This window comes from Leucoraja erinacea, chromosome 25 (genome assembly GCF_028641065.1).
Source record: "Leucoraja erinacea ecotype New England chromosome 25, Leri_hhj_1, whole genome shotgun sequence".
In the NCBI taxonomy this organism is placed as follows: Eukaryota; Metazoa; Chordata; class Chondrichthyes; order Rajiformes; family Rajidae; genus Leucoraja; species Leucoraja erinaceus.
In genome coordinates, this window is record NC_073401.1 from 13,669,989 (window position 1) to 13,687,791 (window position 17,803).

Sequence of the window (17,803 nt, forward strand, 5' to 3'; positions counted from 1 at the left end):
GCGGGGAGAGAGAGTGCGGGGCCCGGGGCAGCGGGGAGAGAGAGTGCGGGGCCCGGGGCAGCGGGGAGAGAGAGTGCGGGCCCCGGGCAGCGGGGAGAGAGAGTGCGGGTCTTGCTTTCGGGGAGAGAGAGTGTGCGGGGCCCGGGGCAGTGGGGAGAGAGAGAGTGCGGGGCCCGGGGCAGTGGGGAGAGAGAGAGTGCGGGGCCCGGGGCAGTGGGGGGAGAGAGTGCGGGGCCCGGGGCAGCGGGGAGAGAGAGTGCCCCAAGACAATGTTTCTTATTTACAATGTTTCTTATTTAATGTCCCTTGTCTAGTCTGAAATAAAGTTCATTATTGGTTTAGAATAAATATAATTGTGTGTGTTATATACATTTATATAATTTTCATGTATGTGTGTTTATAAACATTTTATTCCTTAACAAGAATCAACAGAATTATGAACTAACAGAATTATGAATCTAACCCTATAATCACGCACAAAAAGTCCCCCCTGTCAATCACCCTGCGAGCCGGGTCGGTTCCGGTTACTACAAAATCAACTCAAACACGGCTTGTGAGCCATTTAAAAAGAAATGATTTAAAAAACATTAAAACAGACAATTACCAGAATCAAATTTTATTCTTGACAAGATGTTTGAACTGACAGATTTATGAATCTGACCCACACAAACTGTTGCCCCGCAGCATTGATTACAGTGCGAGTCGGGTCGGGTTAGGTAGGCTCAGGTTGCTAAAATGGGCGTGGAAAATGCCCATGATCCTCTCCATAGCGTACTACACGTCAGTCCATTGCATTTAGCAGGAGTAGCCTATCTTGCTCCGCTATAAGATCTTTGATTGTGACACTAGCAGTAACTGAGTGGGTCGGGGAACATGGATAGGTGATGTTATGGGTCGGGACGCTTCTTCAGACTGCAATTCCTTGTGCCTTCCGCCTGCATTGTGATCATTGCAGCGTGGTGCGCGGAGAACTCCTCTCCTACTGTGCACAATGCGTCCAAATATCTGCACAAGTTATCCACCCGTGTTCAAAGGCTTATCAGCCCCCCATGCATTCGTGTAGTGGTTAATAGGGTGATTTCACCAACGCGTTTGCTCGCTGAATTTCATCAAAAGTAAGTTAATAATGCCTTACATTTGATGAAATTCAGCGAGCAAACGCGATAATTCCCGATATTTTGGATCTTAAAATCTCCACGGCAAATGTCAGCTGTTCACTTCCGCTGCTTTCTACCTTCAGTTCCCTCTTGTAATTACCTTACTTTCTATCTTTTTTTTTGCCTGAAAATTTAGGTCGATGTGCTTCACGGTTCGCCCGACTAGCACAGAAAATTTCAGCTCAAAAATCGGCCGTTTTCCATGTTTTTAACGGGTGGGAAAGTGCGCGTTTCCCCATTCACTAACATGTACCGATCTGACATATGTCCTCCAGTTAAAATTTTCGGTCACGTGAGGGGGGATCTACGCTCATTTGACCTTTGGTGAAATCACCCTATTGCATTTGGAACAAACTGGTAGCTCCCATGTGCCCTGCAGCCCATTGATAGCTTGCATGTCTGGAGCCAACAGGCCAATTAAGTGGAAACAGAACTGCATATGCTGGATAATACCAAAGTGCAGAGTAACTCAGCGAGTCAGACAGCATCTCTGGAGAGAAGGAATGGGTGTCGTTTCGGATCAAGACCCTTCTTCAGAATGCTGCCTGTCCTGAGTTACTCCAGCATTTTGTGTCTGCCCCATCTACATAGTACTATTTGCTTGTCTTGCTTTCTCAGCCACTCACTACACAACATGGACAAGCTACTGAAACTAATTAATCCACCAACCTGTACATCTTTGGGATGTGAGAGGAAACCTACCGATCACAGGGAGAACATGCGTCTCTGGTGCTATAAGGCAGCAGCTCTACCCGCTGCACCACCCTATGCCAGGTGTATCAACATTAAGTACAAAATATCCTGTGACTCAAATCGGCTTCCTTTATTACAAAACAATTAAACAAAACATTAGATTTTGTCCTTGGTGATGGGGGAGAGTAACATGGATTTGGTTTGAGCTTACCCTTTTTGTTAGCATTCAAACTCATCCTCCAGACTCACATTCATTTTGAGTGTGCACACAATCTTCACAATTAACCATACCCAAGAACATGTATTGATAAAACATGGTTGGTTGATTGACTAAACAGACATAGAGAACACTTTTCCGTTTTCAGTTCAATCCTTTGAGCAACCTAATTCAAGAACTATTTTATCAATTCATATTTTGCCAACATCAAAATCTACATCTTCCAGCAAAGGTGCTTCGGGACACTTCCTTCAAACAAGACATTTTAGACAAGCCAGGAATTTAAGAAAATTGATTGAAGAGTTTACAAATAAATGATCCACGACATCTGTAATTACTGTAAAATTATAATTGCAAAATATCTTCAGCTGTTACAAAAGTATGGTTTATGTGCATTAATATCTCAATTTTATCGATGAAACAAAATAATTTCACTTTAGACTTTTACTATAAAATCAGGCGCTAGTGAGTATGACAACAACATTTGAACAGAAATAAAATATGAATTGGGGACTTTTTTTCCATGAAATACAAATGAAGAAATAAGTTTGATTTCCAGTTAAGCTGTGAATGTAGCCAGTAATGTTGTAACAGGAGGAAATCAACTTTATGCTCCATTTACTGAGGTTAAGAATTACCTGTACCTTAATTCTATTTTTTTTTACCTTTGTTCCACATTCCCAAGTAATCTGTTTAAAGTCTGCCTTTATAAGAAATGTTAAATTGGAACTAGAAGGCATTCGATGTTATTTCAACTTTATATTAACATTTTATAAATAATCTTCCTGGGATTAGAATTATTTTGACATGTGTGTGTGTAAATATATATATTTACACACACACACACACACACATCTTGTGCTATGGAAGTACAAAGGGTACTATGCGTAAGACAGAACATGATAGATTCTACTGATCTCTGCTAACCACACGATTAAAACTGTCTTAAGTAGAAAGCATTCTGGTGTATCCAAATATGAGATTTACCAAGATAAAAACCATTGCTGCTAATTTTACAATTCCAGTCATGTCTCACTTTGTAAACTATCATAAACAACATTCATAAGGTGCCTGCAAAGTTTGCAGTAAATAAATGGGGAAAATATACTTAAATCTTTGCAACAATTTCCAGCAAACAACCTTTTACGATCCTGATATTTTATAGTTTAAATAAAATTGGTTTGCCAGTGGTCATTCCAAACAGCACTGAAATGTTATTGGCATCAAACAGAAGACCTCTTCAGCAGTTGGTAACTTGCCAGCACATAATTAATCCAAGCAACTTCAAAAATAGTCATCACTTTCATATACCTATTGAAGGATCTGATTCATCTTCACACAACAGTGCAAATAAGCCAAGTTCCTAAACAAGGTCTTAAATTGCCTGGTAAGGCACAGTGTTAATGGTTTCCAAATCGAATGTTTAACTGGGTCCAAGTACTCGATCACATCCAGGAGTTCAGTCAGCACTTGCACCTTGGAAAAATTGATCGCTCATGCTTGGAGCATCAGGATCCTCTTCTTGCTCCTGCAATGAAGAATTCATTAGTAAACTTCATGATGCAAGTAAATGCTGAAAATCCTCAGGTCTTTCAATGCAATGTTTTGTATCTGAAATATACAGTGTTTTACTATTATCTACATGTTAGCATAGGATTTTTGATACTAATTTTTTCGTTTTTAAGATAATCTATGGGAAACAAAGTAAAGATCACGCTTTAAATAAAGGTATTAATTTATTGGTCTCAACATCCCACTTTCACAGCATCAGCATTTGTAAATCAATTAGTTATTCTCCCTGCTCTCCTGGAGAAATGTCGTCTTGGATTTCATGGGCATCAGAAACCCTTGGATAACTGATCAAAGTAAAACATAGAACAATATAGTAGAGGAATGGGCTCTTCGGCCCATGACATCTGTGTCGACCATGATGCCAATATAAACTGCAAATTTGCCTACATATGGTCTCTCTCCATTCCCTGCCTGTTTGTATGGCAGTCTAAATGTTGCTTAAACGTTGATGTGCTTTTAATGTCACTTGTTTGCACACCTGTTGATGTGCTTTTAATGTCTAGTCATACAACACAGAAACAGGCAAATTGGCCCAATTCATCCATGCCGACCAAGATGCCCCATCCAAGCTAGTCCCAATCCCTCTAACCCTTTCCCATCCATGTACCTGTCCTTTAAATGTTGTTATAACCTGCCTCAATTACTACTTCTGGCAGCTCGTTCTGATTCAACCTGTGTCGAGGTTGGAAAGGCAGGTTTTTTTTAATAAATGAGAGATGCAAGGTAATGCAACAATTGATTACATCAATTGCATCACGTGCTGACCCATCACGGAATACCAGTCCATGGGGGTGAAGATGATTGGCTGAAAGGGGAAGAATAGTATCACTGAAATAAAATCCTATACATGAATAACTTTCCACACTCACCTTTGGTTCTTTGACTTCAAAGTCCTCTCCATACTGAATGGAAAAGTCAATATGCTGAAGAGTGATGGAAATACTTTCATCATCGGAACGGTCAAATGGCAAAAAACGAACCATGCTGTAGTCATCAACCTAAAAAGACAGTTAAGGATCATCCCAAAAAATCTTCCCGATGGCAAACCCAACAAATAGCTTAGCAAATTCTGGATCCCCAAAATTTTACCGGAGATGGGGCGGCACAGTGACGCAGCAGTAGAGTTGCTGCATTACAGCGCCAGAGACCCAGCACCAATCCTGACTACGGGTGCTGTCTGTATGGAGTTTGTATGTTCTACTCATGACTGCGTGGGTTTTCCCCGGATTCCTCCCACACTTCCAAGACGTACAGATTTGTAGGTTCATTGGCTTTGAAAAGATTGTAAATTGTCCCTAGTGTGTAGGATAGTGTAGGATCGCTGGTTTATATTCAGCTAATTACAATTTAGTTTCTTTGATTTCAGCAAATGACACTTACCAATCCACAAATTGCTTTGGTTAATTTCTTAAATTTCTTGCTTTTCCAAATATCAGAGGAGTCTTGCATCAGTGAATACATATCGGGGTCTAAATATCTTAATGAAAATAATTAGATGGAAATATTATTGATATTGCCACAGAACAAATTCTGTAAATGTAGACACCGATTATGAAATACAACAATTTTGCAAAGTAGATTTTCAAATGACGATGAGATCAAGGAGATATCAATAGACTATCGACTGATGTCCATTATAAACGTACTGACTCCCAGAGCTATCTAGGCTACACTTCTCACCTTGCCTTTTGCAAAGACTCTATCCTCTACTCCCAATTCCTCTGTCTATGCCGCATCTGCGCCCAAGATGAGGTATTCCATACCAGTCTTTAGGGAATGGGGGTTCCCCCTTTCCTCATAGATAAGGCTCTCACACGGGTCTCCTCGGTATCCCGCAGCTCACTCTTGTTCCACCTCCCCCCAGTCGCAACAAGGACAGAGTGCCCCTAGTCCTCAACTTTCACTCCAACACTTTCACCATCTCCACATCTTCCTATCCCCTCCCCTTACCGTTTCCCACATAGACCGTTCCCGCTGCAGCTCCCTGGTTAACTTATCCCTTCCCGCCCAAACCACCTCCTCCGTAGTTACGTACTTTTCCCCTGCCACGGCAGGAGATGCAACATCTGTCCCTACACCTCCTGCAGCGTCTCCATCCAAGGACCCCAACAGTTCTTTCAGGCGAGGCACAGATTCACTTGCACCTCCTCCAACCTCATCTACTGTATGCGCTGTTCCGGAGTGGAATCTTGTATATCGACGAAACCAAGCATAGACTGGACGATCGTTTTGCTGAACACATTTGCTCAGTCCACTTGGGCCTACACAAATCGGCCAATTGCTAAACACATTAACTCACCATTCCATTCCCATACTGACCTTTATGTTCTAGGTCTCCTGCACTGTCAAAGTGAGGCCAAACACAAATTGGAGGAACAACACCTCATATTTTGTTTGGAATGTTTACAACCCAGCGGTATGAATATTGATTTCTCTAACTTGAAGTAGCCCTTGGTTTCCCTCTCACTGTCACTCCCCCACCCTAGTGCTCCAACTAGTTTTACTGTCCTCCTGATTAATTTTGTGTGCCTTGTTGTCACCTTCCCCTCAGCCAACAATTATTCTACATTTCCTTGATCATCGTCTGCTTTGAACTGTCCTTTTCACAAATACATTCTCTTTATACCCTTCCATATCTAATTTCCCTCTCCCCTAGACTCTCAGTCTGAAGAGGGGTCTCGACCCGAAACGTCACCCATTCCTTCTCTCCAGATATGCCACCTGTCTCGCTGTTACTCCATCATTTTATATCATCTTCATTCTAAAAGTAATTATCATCTGCAATTTGCTATTCAAAAATGTAAAGGCTGGTAAACAAAATTCCTCTCCGAAACCGTGCACCACTTTATTTGTCAATACCACGTGTATTTGCCAATATAATAATTAGTCACAAAATACATTTTCGCTTACCTTTCAATTTCTTTTTTTGCTTTCTTGTTAAGTAAATCCATTTTTGTCATGATGTTGACCTGCGGAATTTCCAGAGACACCATAGCACTGAGGGCTGCCATTACACCTGATACAAACTAAGAAAATTGTAGCGTTACATATCTGCATGTTTTGCAGAAAGAAACAGAATTATGCCATGCACGTACAATTAAGAGAAATCATGCATAATTTAAGATTGGCACAGTGAGGCAGCTGGTAGAGTCGCTGCCTCACAGCGCCAGAGATATCTGGGTTCGAACCTTGGTTGCTGTCTGTGGAGTTTGCTCCTTCCCCCTGTGACTGCATGGGTTTCCTCCGGATTTCTCCTACATCCCAAATTCATATGGGTTTGTAGGTTAATTGGTCTCTGTAAATTGTCCCTAATGTGTAGGGAGTGAATGAGAAAGTGCAATAACATAGAACTAGTATGAACGGGTGATCGATGGTTGGAGTGGACTCGGCGGACTGAAAGACCCGTTATAAAAGATAAGATAACCGAACATTTGGATAGCAGTAAAAGGATCGGTCCGAGTCAGCATGGATTTACGAAGGGGAAATCATGCTTGACTGATCTTCTTGAATTTTTTGAAGATGCAACTAGGAAAATGGACAAGGGAGAGCCAGTGGATGTAGTGTACCTGGACTTTCAGAAAGCATTTGATAAGGTCCCACATAGGGGATTAGTGGGCAAAATGAGGGCACATGGTATTGGGGGTAGAGTGCTGACATAGATAGAGAAGTGGTTGGCAGACAGGAAACAAAGAGTAGGGATTAACGGGTCTCTTTCAGAATGGCAGGCAGTGACTAGTGGGGTACCGCAAGGTTCGGTGCTGGGATCACAGCTATTTACAATATACATCAATGATTTGGATGAAGGGATTCAAAGTAACATTAGCAAATTTGCAGATGACACAAAGCTGGGTGGCAGTGTGAACTGTGAGGAGGATGCTATGAGAATGCAGGGTGACTTGGACAGGTTGGGGGAGTGGGCAGATGCATGGCAGACGAAGTTTAATGCAGATAAATGTGAGGTTAGCCACTTTGGTAGCAAAAACAGGAAGGCTGATTACTATCTAAATGGCGTCAAGTTGGGAATAGGCGAAGTACAATGGGATCTGTGGGTCCTTGTACATCAGTCTATGAAAGTAAGCATGCAGGGACAGCAGGCAGTGAAGTATGCGAATGGAATGTTGGCCTTTATAACAAGAGGAATCGAATACAGGAGCAAAGAGGTCCTTCTGCAGTTGTACAAAGCCCTAGTGAGACCACACCTGGGGTATTGTGTGCAATTTCGGTCCCCTAATTTAAGGAAGGACATTCTTGCTATTGAGGGAGTGCAGCGTCGGTTTACAAGGTCAATTCCTGGGATGGCGGGACTGTCATATACTGAGAGAATGGAGCAGCTGGGCTTGTACACTCTGGAGTTTAGAAGGATGAGAGGGAATCTCATTGAAACATGTAAGATTGTTAAGGGCTTGGACACGCAAGAGGCATGAAACATATTCCTGATGTTGGGGGAGTCCAAAACCAGATGCCACAGTTTAAGAATAAGGATTAAGCCATTTAGAACGGAGACGAGGAAACACTTTTTCTCGGAGAGTGGTGAGTCTGTGAAATTCTCTGCCTCAGAGGGCAGTGGAGGCAGGTTCTATGGATGCTTTCAAGAGAGAGCTAGATAGGGCTCTTAAAAATAGCAGAATCAGGGGATATGGGGAGAAGGCAGGAACGGGTGCTGATTGGGGATGATCAGCCATGATCACATTGAATGGCAGTGCTGGCTCTAAGGGCCGAATGGCTTACTCCTGTACCTATTGTCTATTGTTTCAGTCCAATCTATCAAAAAGAATGCTGGTGGAAAATGTTTGGGTTAAATGTGTAATATAGATCCTACATTCTATTTCTGACATGTTGATTTCACCCGTCTCAGATGGAGTTAGTAACAGATGACCCAGGTGTTATTAATTTAAAATGGGGGGGGGGGGGAACAAACTCTGCTATCTAATCTCTTAAAAAGTCCATCCCAATTAATTAGAAAGGAACTGTATCAGACGCAAACCTACTACTGTGGCTCCAGTAATCGAATAGGCAGCTGGTACTCAGAATCTAACCCTACATAGAAGAATGTGTACTATACTGCCGGTTGTCTGGATTTGTTCTGCAATAAGTCAAAGATTAAACCAATGCTAAAAAAATTGAAAATATAATTGGGGGAAAAGTAGATTACACGTTCTCCTTTTGCATGTCAATCTATTAGATATAATAACTCAAGTTAAACAATAATAAGATACAACAACATCTTCAATTATTGAATGGTGTTCATTACCTTAAACGACTCCACCATAAACTGAGAATCAACTAGAAATACCCCACAAACACGAAACTCCCACTGCTGTAACTGGTCCACAAGCTGTTTCATTATTGGCAGGTGAGTATATAGCTCAATCTGTCCTATAAATAATTGATAAAAACACATTAAGATACAATGCATTTTTAGATCCAATAGTTAGAACATTACAATTAAAATAAAAGGCTCTGATAGGAAGCGAATCCGGAAATACAACTCTCCCATAAGAAATGCCTACTTAAACCCCAAATCAAAATCACCAGATGGTGCTGTGGTAAAAGGATCATGCAGGATGCTTGGTTGTACAGATCACTAGATCCTATCCAAAAATACCTCTGCATGTAAGAAATGCCTAATATGGATGTTGAAGAGATCAAATCAAAACTCACCAGATGGTGCTGTGGTGAATACTATCATGCAGGAATTCGCCAAATAAATAAAGGTTTTGGGGCTACTAGACATCATTAGATCCTATCCCCATACCTTTATAATCAACTGTAGAAGGGAAAAAAACTCACCTATGGATTTGAATGAGAGATCAGTCAGGACCTGCTGAGTTTCTCAACACCTTTTTCCTTTGATTGAGCATCTGCGGTTCCTGATCTACATTCATACTAAAGAGTACGTTAGCTTCAGAATTTGCCAAATAATAATAAGGGTTTTGGGGCTTAACTCAATACATTCAATTATCATTGCTTTAACTAATTTATATATATTTTTAAATAGTATATGTCATTGGGTTAAGGTCTTTGAATGCAGTACCTTCATCAAACACAGCATTAATTTAAGATGACCACCATTTTAAGCAGAATTCAAGATGGGAAATACATTGTGGCCTTGTTAATGAATGAATGAATGAATGATTAACAAAAAAAGATTTTGCTGCAGGGGAAGCTAATGTTACATGAACCTAATAGCATTTTAAATAAAAATGATTGTATAACCAGAGGTCTCAGATTTAAAGTAATTGGCAAAAGAGCCAAACCAGAAATGAGCAAAACACAAAGTGCTGGAGTAACTAAGCGGGTCAGGCAGCATCGGTGGAGAGTATGGACAGATGACATTTCAGGTCAGGACCCACTTCAAGCTCCACTGAGCTACTCCAGCACTTTGTATTTTGCTCAAGATTCCAGCATCTGCAGTTCCTAGTGTCTCCATAGATTCTTGATTAGTACGGGTGTCAGCGGTTATAGGGGAAAAGGCAGGAGAATGGGGTTAGGAGGGAGAGATAGAACAGCCATGATTAAATGGCGGAGTAGACTTGATGGGCCTAATGGCCTAATTCTGCTACTGTCACATAATGGTTTCCTATTACACAGAATTGCTAAAATTTAGAATATTTTTCTTGTAAAGGTGTTGATAGATGAGAAATTGAAGGATGAAAAATTGAACAGCTATTGGGTAATGGGAGAGAAATGGGACTAATGAGACAAGTCTTTCAGAGATTCACCAGAGGTACGAAGAACCTCTGGTTTCTCCCATATCACTCTATGATTCTATAACTGGTGAGTGCCTGGAATAAGCTGCCAGTGGCATTTAGAAGCTTTTAGATAAGCACATGCATATGGATCATGCGCAGGCAGATGAGATTAGGGTATTTTAGCATCACATTCGACACAGATATTGTGGTCCAAAGGGCCTGTTTCTGTGTAAGAAGGAACTGCAGATGCTGATTTAAACCGGATAGACACAAAAAGCTGGAGTAGCTCAGCGGGACAGGCAGCATCTCTGGAGAGAAGGGTGACGTTTCGGGTTGAGACCCTTCTTCAGCCTTCTGTGCTGTACTTTTCTATGTTCTCGGAGGAAGATCATAGTTCAAAGCCTCCTGGAAGATATGCAACATCCTCTTTTGGGAATTATCAGACCATGGGATGTAGGCCAAACGGGGCAAAGGGAATAGTTGAGATCAGGTATCTAGGTTGGCATGGTCAATTTGTGCCAAAGCACCGAAATGGTCCTTCCATAAACTAGGGTACTGTCCAATAACCTCATTGTGGACATTGGATTATGTCTTTGGAACTGCTATGCTAAAATGCTGAGAACTATATTCTGCACTCTGTGTCTTCCCCTTTGCTCTATCGAGCTTAAACTGATGGTACATCTGGTCTGTTTGGATAACATGGAAAACAAAGCTTTTCACTGTACCTCAGTGACAAGTGACAATAATAAACCCAATCCTAAAAGAACCCACTTACCGTCACCATCAAACTCCATCTGCGGTGGTTTGCAAATTCTCACTTGTTACCTGACAACCCACAGAACTGCCAACAAAGATACCCAGAGCAAAGATACCCAGAGCAGTAGAGGAAATAAATATAGATCAGTACGTACCTGGACAATCAAAGAGTATATAATCATCCTCCATGTGCCCAAGGCAATCTGCCAACCAATCAAAGTTGTTGGCAAAGTATTCCATGCAGTAAATGAGCCCACCATTTGGACCAAATCTCAATGAGTCATCTTCCATCACATCGTCTACTTGGATGAGCTCCCGGATATCTGAAGTGAACACATTTTATTAGCCAAGTGTGCATACATACAAGGAATTTGCCTTGATGCTTTGCTCGCAAGTAACAACATAACATACAGTAGACAATTAAAAATAAAACATTATAATTTAAACATGTGGAGAATGAAATAAAATACCAGAGCAAAAGGAGGCTACAGATCTCTGGCTGTTGAGTAGCGCTACTGCTTGTGGAAAAAAAGCTGTTTATGTCTGCCTGTGGCGGCTTTGACAGTCCGGAGTCGCCTTCCAGAGATAAGTGCTTCAAAGAGTTTGTGGCCAGGGTGAGAGGGGTCAGAGATGATCTTGCCCGCTCGCTTCCTGGCCCTTGCAATGTACAGTTCGTTGATGGGGGGGGGGGAAGGTTGCAGCCAGCAACCTTCTCGGCTGATCGAACAATGCGCTGCAGCCTCCGTATATCATGTTTGGTGGCTGAGCCAAACCAGACCATGCTGGAGAAGGTGAGGACCGACACTATGATGGCAGTATAAAACTGGACTATCATTGCCTGCGGCAGATTGTGTTTCCTCAACTGCCGCAGGAAGTACATCCTCTGTTGGGCCTTTCTGGCTATGTAGTCGATGGTGGCCTCCCATTTAAGGTTAGTGGAGATGATGGTTCCAAGGAACTTAAATGACTCCTCAAATGTGACTGTAGTGTTGTTGATGGTGAGTGGGGGGAGGGGAGAGGGAGCTCTCCTAAAATCTACAATCAATCCCACCGTCTTAAGAGCATTGAGCTCCAGGTTGTTGCGATGGCACCAGGACACCAGCTGTGTCACTTCCTGTCTGTAGGTAGATTCCATCCCATCCTGGATCAGCCCAATTAGGGTTGTGAGGTCCGCAAACTTGAGAAGCTTGACAGAGGAGTCTGCGGAGGTGCAGTCATTGGTGTAGAGAGAGTAAAGGAGAGGGGAGAGTACACAGCCCTGCGGTGTTTCTATGCTGAGGGTCAGCGGGTCTGAGATGTGCTTTCCCAGCCTCTCATGCTGCTTCCTGTTTGTCATGAAGTTGGTGATCCACTCACAAGAGGGGTTCAGGCAGTCAACTGGTAGAGTTTGGAGAGTAGTAGTAGCTCTGGCACAATAGTGTTGAATGCAGAGCTAAAATCCACAAACAAAATCTTTGCAGAAGTCCCTTATCTTGATCAATTAACACAAGAAAGCTTAACTTGCTCTGTAATTCCAAATTTATATCCATTTTAAAACTGGACATTGCATCAAAATATTTAAAAGTGAGAATTGTGACAACTAAATGTTCACTTTCTTTTGCAAAACCACGTAAATATATCATAAAATCGGAATTAAGCTTATGAAGAGCTGCCAATTTTTCAGTGTACCCCGTTCCAATTCCCACTCGGTTATCTAGCAAGTCTTTGTGAGAATAATAACAACTGTGTACAAGGTGTCTTGGAACTTATGTCCCAGTGTATGTAAAAAGGTACAGTATGGGGAGGAGTACAATGACAATTTAGCCTGCAGGCATTTTCTTGCTCCAAAGAACAGACTGTAAACTTATTAGGATATTACTAACTAGACTCTGGACCACATGCATAATCAGGAAATGGAGGGATATGGATCATTTATTATTAGTTGAACTTCGCACCATGTATGGCGCAAACCTAGTGGGACAAAGAGCCTGTTCCTGTGCCGTACTGTTCTATGCTAACTACAGGGCCAGAAACAACACTCCTATTCTCCCGACTTCAATGAGTTTCTTCAGCTCATAATCAGCGAATTATATTTTAATGGATTTATTAACAGCCTTATTGTATTTAACTAAAACATAAGTACCGGCATCACAGTGACAGAACATGTAGTGCTGCTGCCTCACAGTTCTGGAGATCAGGCTCAAACTTGGCATCAGGTGTTGGCTGTGCAAACGCACAGATTCTCCCTGTCTGTGTGGTTTTCCTCTGGGTATGCCAGCACTTCTCTGGGATGTTGGAGGAAGCTGGCATACCCAGGGGAAAATCACACAGACAGATTGTTATTTTGCTACTGCAAATTACCTCCCATATCGGTGAAGGGAAAGTTAATGGGCATGGGATAAAGAATAGATTACAGCGAATGGGGTTGATTTGAGAGCTGGCATTGCCCCCAATTGGTCAAATGGTCTTTTTGCTTACTGTAAAGGAATATGAAATGTGAAAATAAAATTACATTTAATTAAAATCCCAAATTAAAGATGTTTCACAAAGGAGAATGATAAAATTGAGGAATTTGCTCATATGTCTTCAACACTGAAGGATATTAAAAATAAATTACAAAGACAAAATATTAAAGAAAATCATCAGTCTTAGACTTGCCAGTAAATCAACAGAAAAGGAAGTCTAGAATCATAGAGTTCTACAGCAGGGAAACTGAGCCTTCGACCTAACTCATCCATGACGAGCAAGGTGCCTCATCTAAGCTAGCCCCATTTGCCCACGTTTGGCCCTTATCGCTCTAAACCTTTGCTATCCATGTACATGTCCAAATGTCATTTTAATATTATTACTATATCTGCCAACTATTTCCTCCAACTCATTACACATACCCATCACCCTCTTCAGGCTCCTAATATATATTTTCCCTCTTTCCTTAAACCTATGCACTCTAGTTCTTACTTCCCCTATATTAGGTAGTAGGACTGTTCAGCGACAACGATGAGTCAGCCTACAGGGAGGAGATCCAGCACCTGACAGCCTGGTGTGCCAACAATAACCTCGTCCTCAACTCCAAGAAGACGAAGGAGATTATTGTTGACTTCAGGCAGACCAGAGGAGGCAGTCATACCCCCATCCATATGAACGGGACTGAGGTGGAGCGCGTCTCCAGCTATAAATTCCTCAGAGTACATATCTCGGAGGATTTGTCCTGGTCCCCCAACACCTCCAAGCTGATCAAAAAGGCACAGCAGCGCCTTTACTTCCTGAGGAGGATCAAGAAAGACCACCTGTCCCCCCGGATCCTGACCAACTTTTACCGCTGTACCATAGAGAGTATCCTGACCACCTGCTTCACGGTATGGTACAGCAGCTGCACTGCTGCGGACAGGAAGGCACGACAATGGGTGGTGAAAACCGCGCAGCACATCATCGGTGCCCCGCTCCCTGCCATGGATGCCCTCCACCGAAAACGGTGTCTGAGACGGGCTGGGAAGATCATCAAACCTCTCACACCCCAACCATGGACTATTTGCCCTCCTCCCATCAGGGAGACGGTACAGGAGCCTCAGGTCACGTACTAGTAGGATGAGGAACAGCTTCTACAACAATATAATCACATTGCTGAACTCGGAGTCCTGCCGATAGATTTCTCCGGTCCCTCCGTCCCCATTGTTTAATTATTCTGTATTTTTTGATGATTCTGTACCTTCTCTCTTTCTATTTTTTTTATTTCTTTATGCACAACTACTACGGACTGATGCAAAACTGCATTTCGTTGTACTCATACTTGTATTTGTGCGATGACATTAAAGTTGAATTGAATTATGGGAAAAAGAGGGGGAGAGGGCCATGGCAGCAGCAGTGAGTGAGTGAGTGAGTGAGTGAGTGAGTGAGTGAGTGAGTGAGTTGCTGGCATGATCCCCGACCCCGTCCTTCTCAACGCTCCTGCCAACCCCGCAACTTTACCCCTGGCGGCCCAGCCAATTTGAGCGGCCCAGGCCGTGCTGACCCAGGCCAGACTCCCCACACACTGTGAAAGGAACTCTTCCTCCCCCCCCCCCCCCCCCCCCCCATGGTGCTGTCCTTTTACAGCCGCTTCCCATCAGCTGCCAGCGATGAGGGATACACTTGGATATCCCTCAGTACAGCAACGTCGTTCTTGATGTTGCTGTACTGAGGGATAGCGAAGTCTATCTTTCTTGGCTAACAACCTAACCTTCAGCCTCCAAGACGCAGGCAAATTTTCGTGCCTTATTTTTGGGTAAAAAATAGCACCTTCATTGCCGGGAAATATGGGTACATCATTTTGTTTGCACGAGATATTAACATACTTCAAAAGTATGTTTATAAATCTAATGTATGTATCATTTTTTTTATCAACATTTTAAAGATAATTTGCAAATATCATAAGCCAACTTGCCTGCCAAAACAGAATAGTCAAAGTATTCGGCAGCAGGGTCAAGGTTCACAACCTGCACAGACCGATTCAACACCTCACATTGCTGCTGTATGGTAGAACAGTAAGTGCTCTGGAATGAAAGAAGATTATACAGTATGGACCACACGGTTAAATATACAAATTAAAGAACATTAACATTTTCCTACATCTCTGCACCTATAATGGATTATGATTCAAAATTTGCAATATTGTAGAGGGTCAACTTTGTCAGCGTCGGAGGTGGCTGCATACATTGTGTATGCAAGCAAAGAATCTCACTGCGCCTAGTCACATGTGACAATAAAGTATTCATATTCCTAAAGCAAACATAATTAATTCAATAAATTTAAAATAGTATTAGTTCAAAACAGAACAAAGCTTGAAGCATCTTATGCAACCAAGACAGTTTCTAGTTTGGAATTTAGTTGGTCTTTGTAGTGTTCATTAGCCTGATGGCTTATGAGTGTTACCAAAGATCTATAAAGTGGAATAAGAATACAATGAGAGGTATGGGATAGTTTTAAGTATCCTGTTACAGAAGCTATAAATGTCGTTTTGAGAAGAAAGTGAGCAGTTTGTTTTTAATTGTAAAGGATCGGAATAGAAGATTTATCTTCTGATTCCTGGCATATTGAAAGGGTTTAACAACATAAGAAAATTTAAAATAAGTGTCGTAATGCAGTTGTTTAATCTGAAACGCGTTGCTGAAGAGTTGAATCAGGGACCAAAGGATTTTAATTATTCCATGTTACACGAATGCTCTTTAGTCTCGAGGCAATCTTGACATCGCAAACATCATCAAGACCACTGCAGAATGACTGAAAACGGTGCAATAGATTTATTTGGTGGAGTTTATAGGAGTTTAACGAAGCCATGAGGACGGCTGACGCAGCCAGGCTCAGGCTCAGGCTCGGCCGAGGTTGTCCACCCTCCGCGAACGCGCGCCGGCGCCATTTGCTGCCAAAGACCGCAAGTACCTTGCCACTGCCGGCGGGCCCCATCACCAGCTGGGCATATCGAGGCATCCCGGGCCAGTTAATGGCGGGGAATCTCTTCGGATTCCGCGGCCTTCAGGTAGGGGTAGGCCTCCACCTCGTCGCCATGGCGCCCGGCTACGGAAGCCCGGTCGCGGTGACAGCGGCGTAATCGCGCATTTCGCTCCGCGCCTCAAACACGAGTGGCAGCAGTCTGCGACATCATGGCTTTAGTAAGAGTCCTGTTTAGTAAGAGGCTGAAGAAGGGTTTCGGCCCGAAACGTCACCTACTTCCTTCGCTCCATAGATGCTGCTGCACCCGCTGAGTTTCTCCAGCATTTTTGTGTACCTTTAGTAAGAGTCCAACGTGTTTAATTATCATATGTACAGACTGCAGCACAACGGGCCTTTCACACAATACACAGAGACTATTGTACAAAGTATTGGTGAGGGTATGGAGGAGAGAAGTTGGGAAGTAGACAAGGGTTTGCTTAACATCCTAGCATCTGTAGTTAACTGTGTCTCAAAGATATGGTCACTAGGTAATGCAGTGAGAAACTGTTAGAGTTATCTCCATCACCTCCACAAGACTAATCTTTTATACCAGCATCGCCCCATCTCTTGATACCTAAAATGTTATTGCTCTCCATCTTGAACTGAACCTCCACAACCTTCTTTAGTATAAACTACCAAAGAGTATTAAGAATTTGTTTAAGAAGGAACTGCAGATGCTGGAAAATCGAAGGTACACAAAAATGCTGGAGAAACTCAGCGGGTGCAGCAGCATCTATGGAGCGAAGGAGATCGGCAACGTTTCGGGCAGAGACCCTTCTTCACTGGTCAGTTTTCTCAGGCATTTCCATTGACAAAATTAAATTTGGTTAATAGAGTTGTCACCACATTAGTGATGTACTTTGCATGATTTTTTTCTAGTGGACACATCTGATTTGTTCTCAGTATGTTATTCAAAAGAAACAGAGTTATTATCGGGAAAGCAGTGATTTATTTTCCATTCAAAGTCTTTCTATGAACTAAATTCCAATGAACAATTGGGGTTAAAGGTGGAAGCTTCATCCTTATATATAACCTTTCACAGGGAATAACTAATCCACTAATTGTGATCCATATGATAAAATTAATATTTCCAATATCCCTTTCATGAGCATATTAACACGCCAATCAAATTTTCAATGGCAAAATCTACTTGCTAATTGATCTTGTATTAACTATTAAGTATGATTTACAACCGAGAGAGTGTAAAATATATCAATTTATCATCGGCATATGTGTAGGATAAAATTGTAGATGCTGATTTAAACCAAAGA

The 17,803-nt window shown here is 42.3% G+C and overlaps 1 protein-coding gene across 1 annotated transcript; it reads right to left on the reverse strand.

Annotated features, from left to right (window-relative positions):
• Positions 1 to 1,961: 1,961 nt before the first annotated feature.
• gpn3 (GPN-loop GTPase 3) lies at positions 1,962 to 16,657 on the reverse strand. Its single transcript, XM_055655782.1, has 8 exons — positions 16,482 to 16,657; positions 15,487 to 15,595; positions 11,243 to 11,410; positions 8,891 to 9,015; positions 6,550 to 6,665; positions 5,020 to 5,116; positions 4,509 to 4,637; positions 1,962 to 3,595 (listed from the first exon to the last, which is right to left on the reverse strand). Exons 1-8 carry the CDS (start codon positions 16,527 to 16,529, stop codon positions 3,527 to 3,529), a joined length of 861 nt encoding a protein of 286 aa, XP_055511757.1. The 5' UTR covers positions 16,530 to 16,657; the 3' UTR covers positions 1,962 to 3,526.
• Between the last annotated feature and the right edge of the window lie 1,146 nt (positions 16,658 to 17,803).

Coding starts and splice junctions, on each gene's coding strand:
- gpn3 (XM_055655782.1), bottom strand. CDS start 16,529: ATGCCTCGATATGCCCAGCTGGTGATGGGGCCCGCCGGCAGTGGCAAG. Junction 11,411..15,486: donor TGACTATTCTGTTTTGGCAG/GCAAGTTGGCTT, acceptor TGTTCACTTCAG/ATATCCGGGAGCTCATCCAA. Junction 3,596..4,508: donor TTGAAGTCAAAGAACCAAAG/GTGAGTGTGGAA, acceptor TCTTCATTGCAG/GAGCAAGAAGAGGATCCTGA.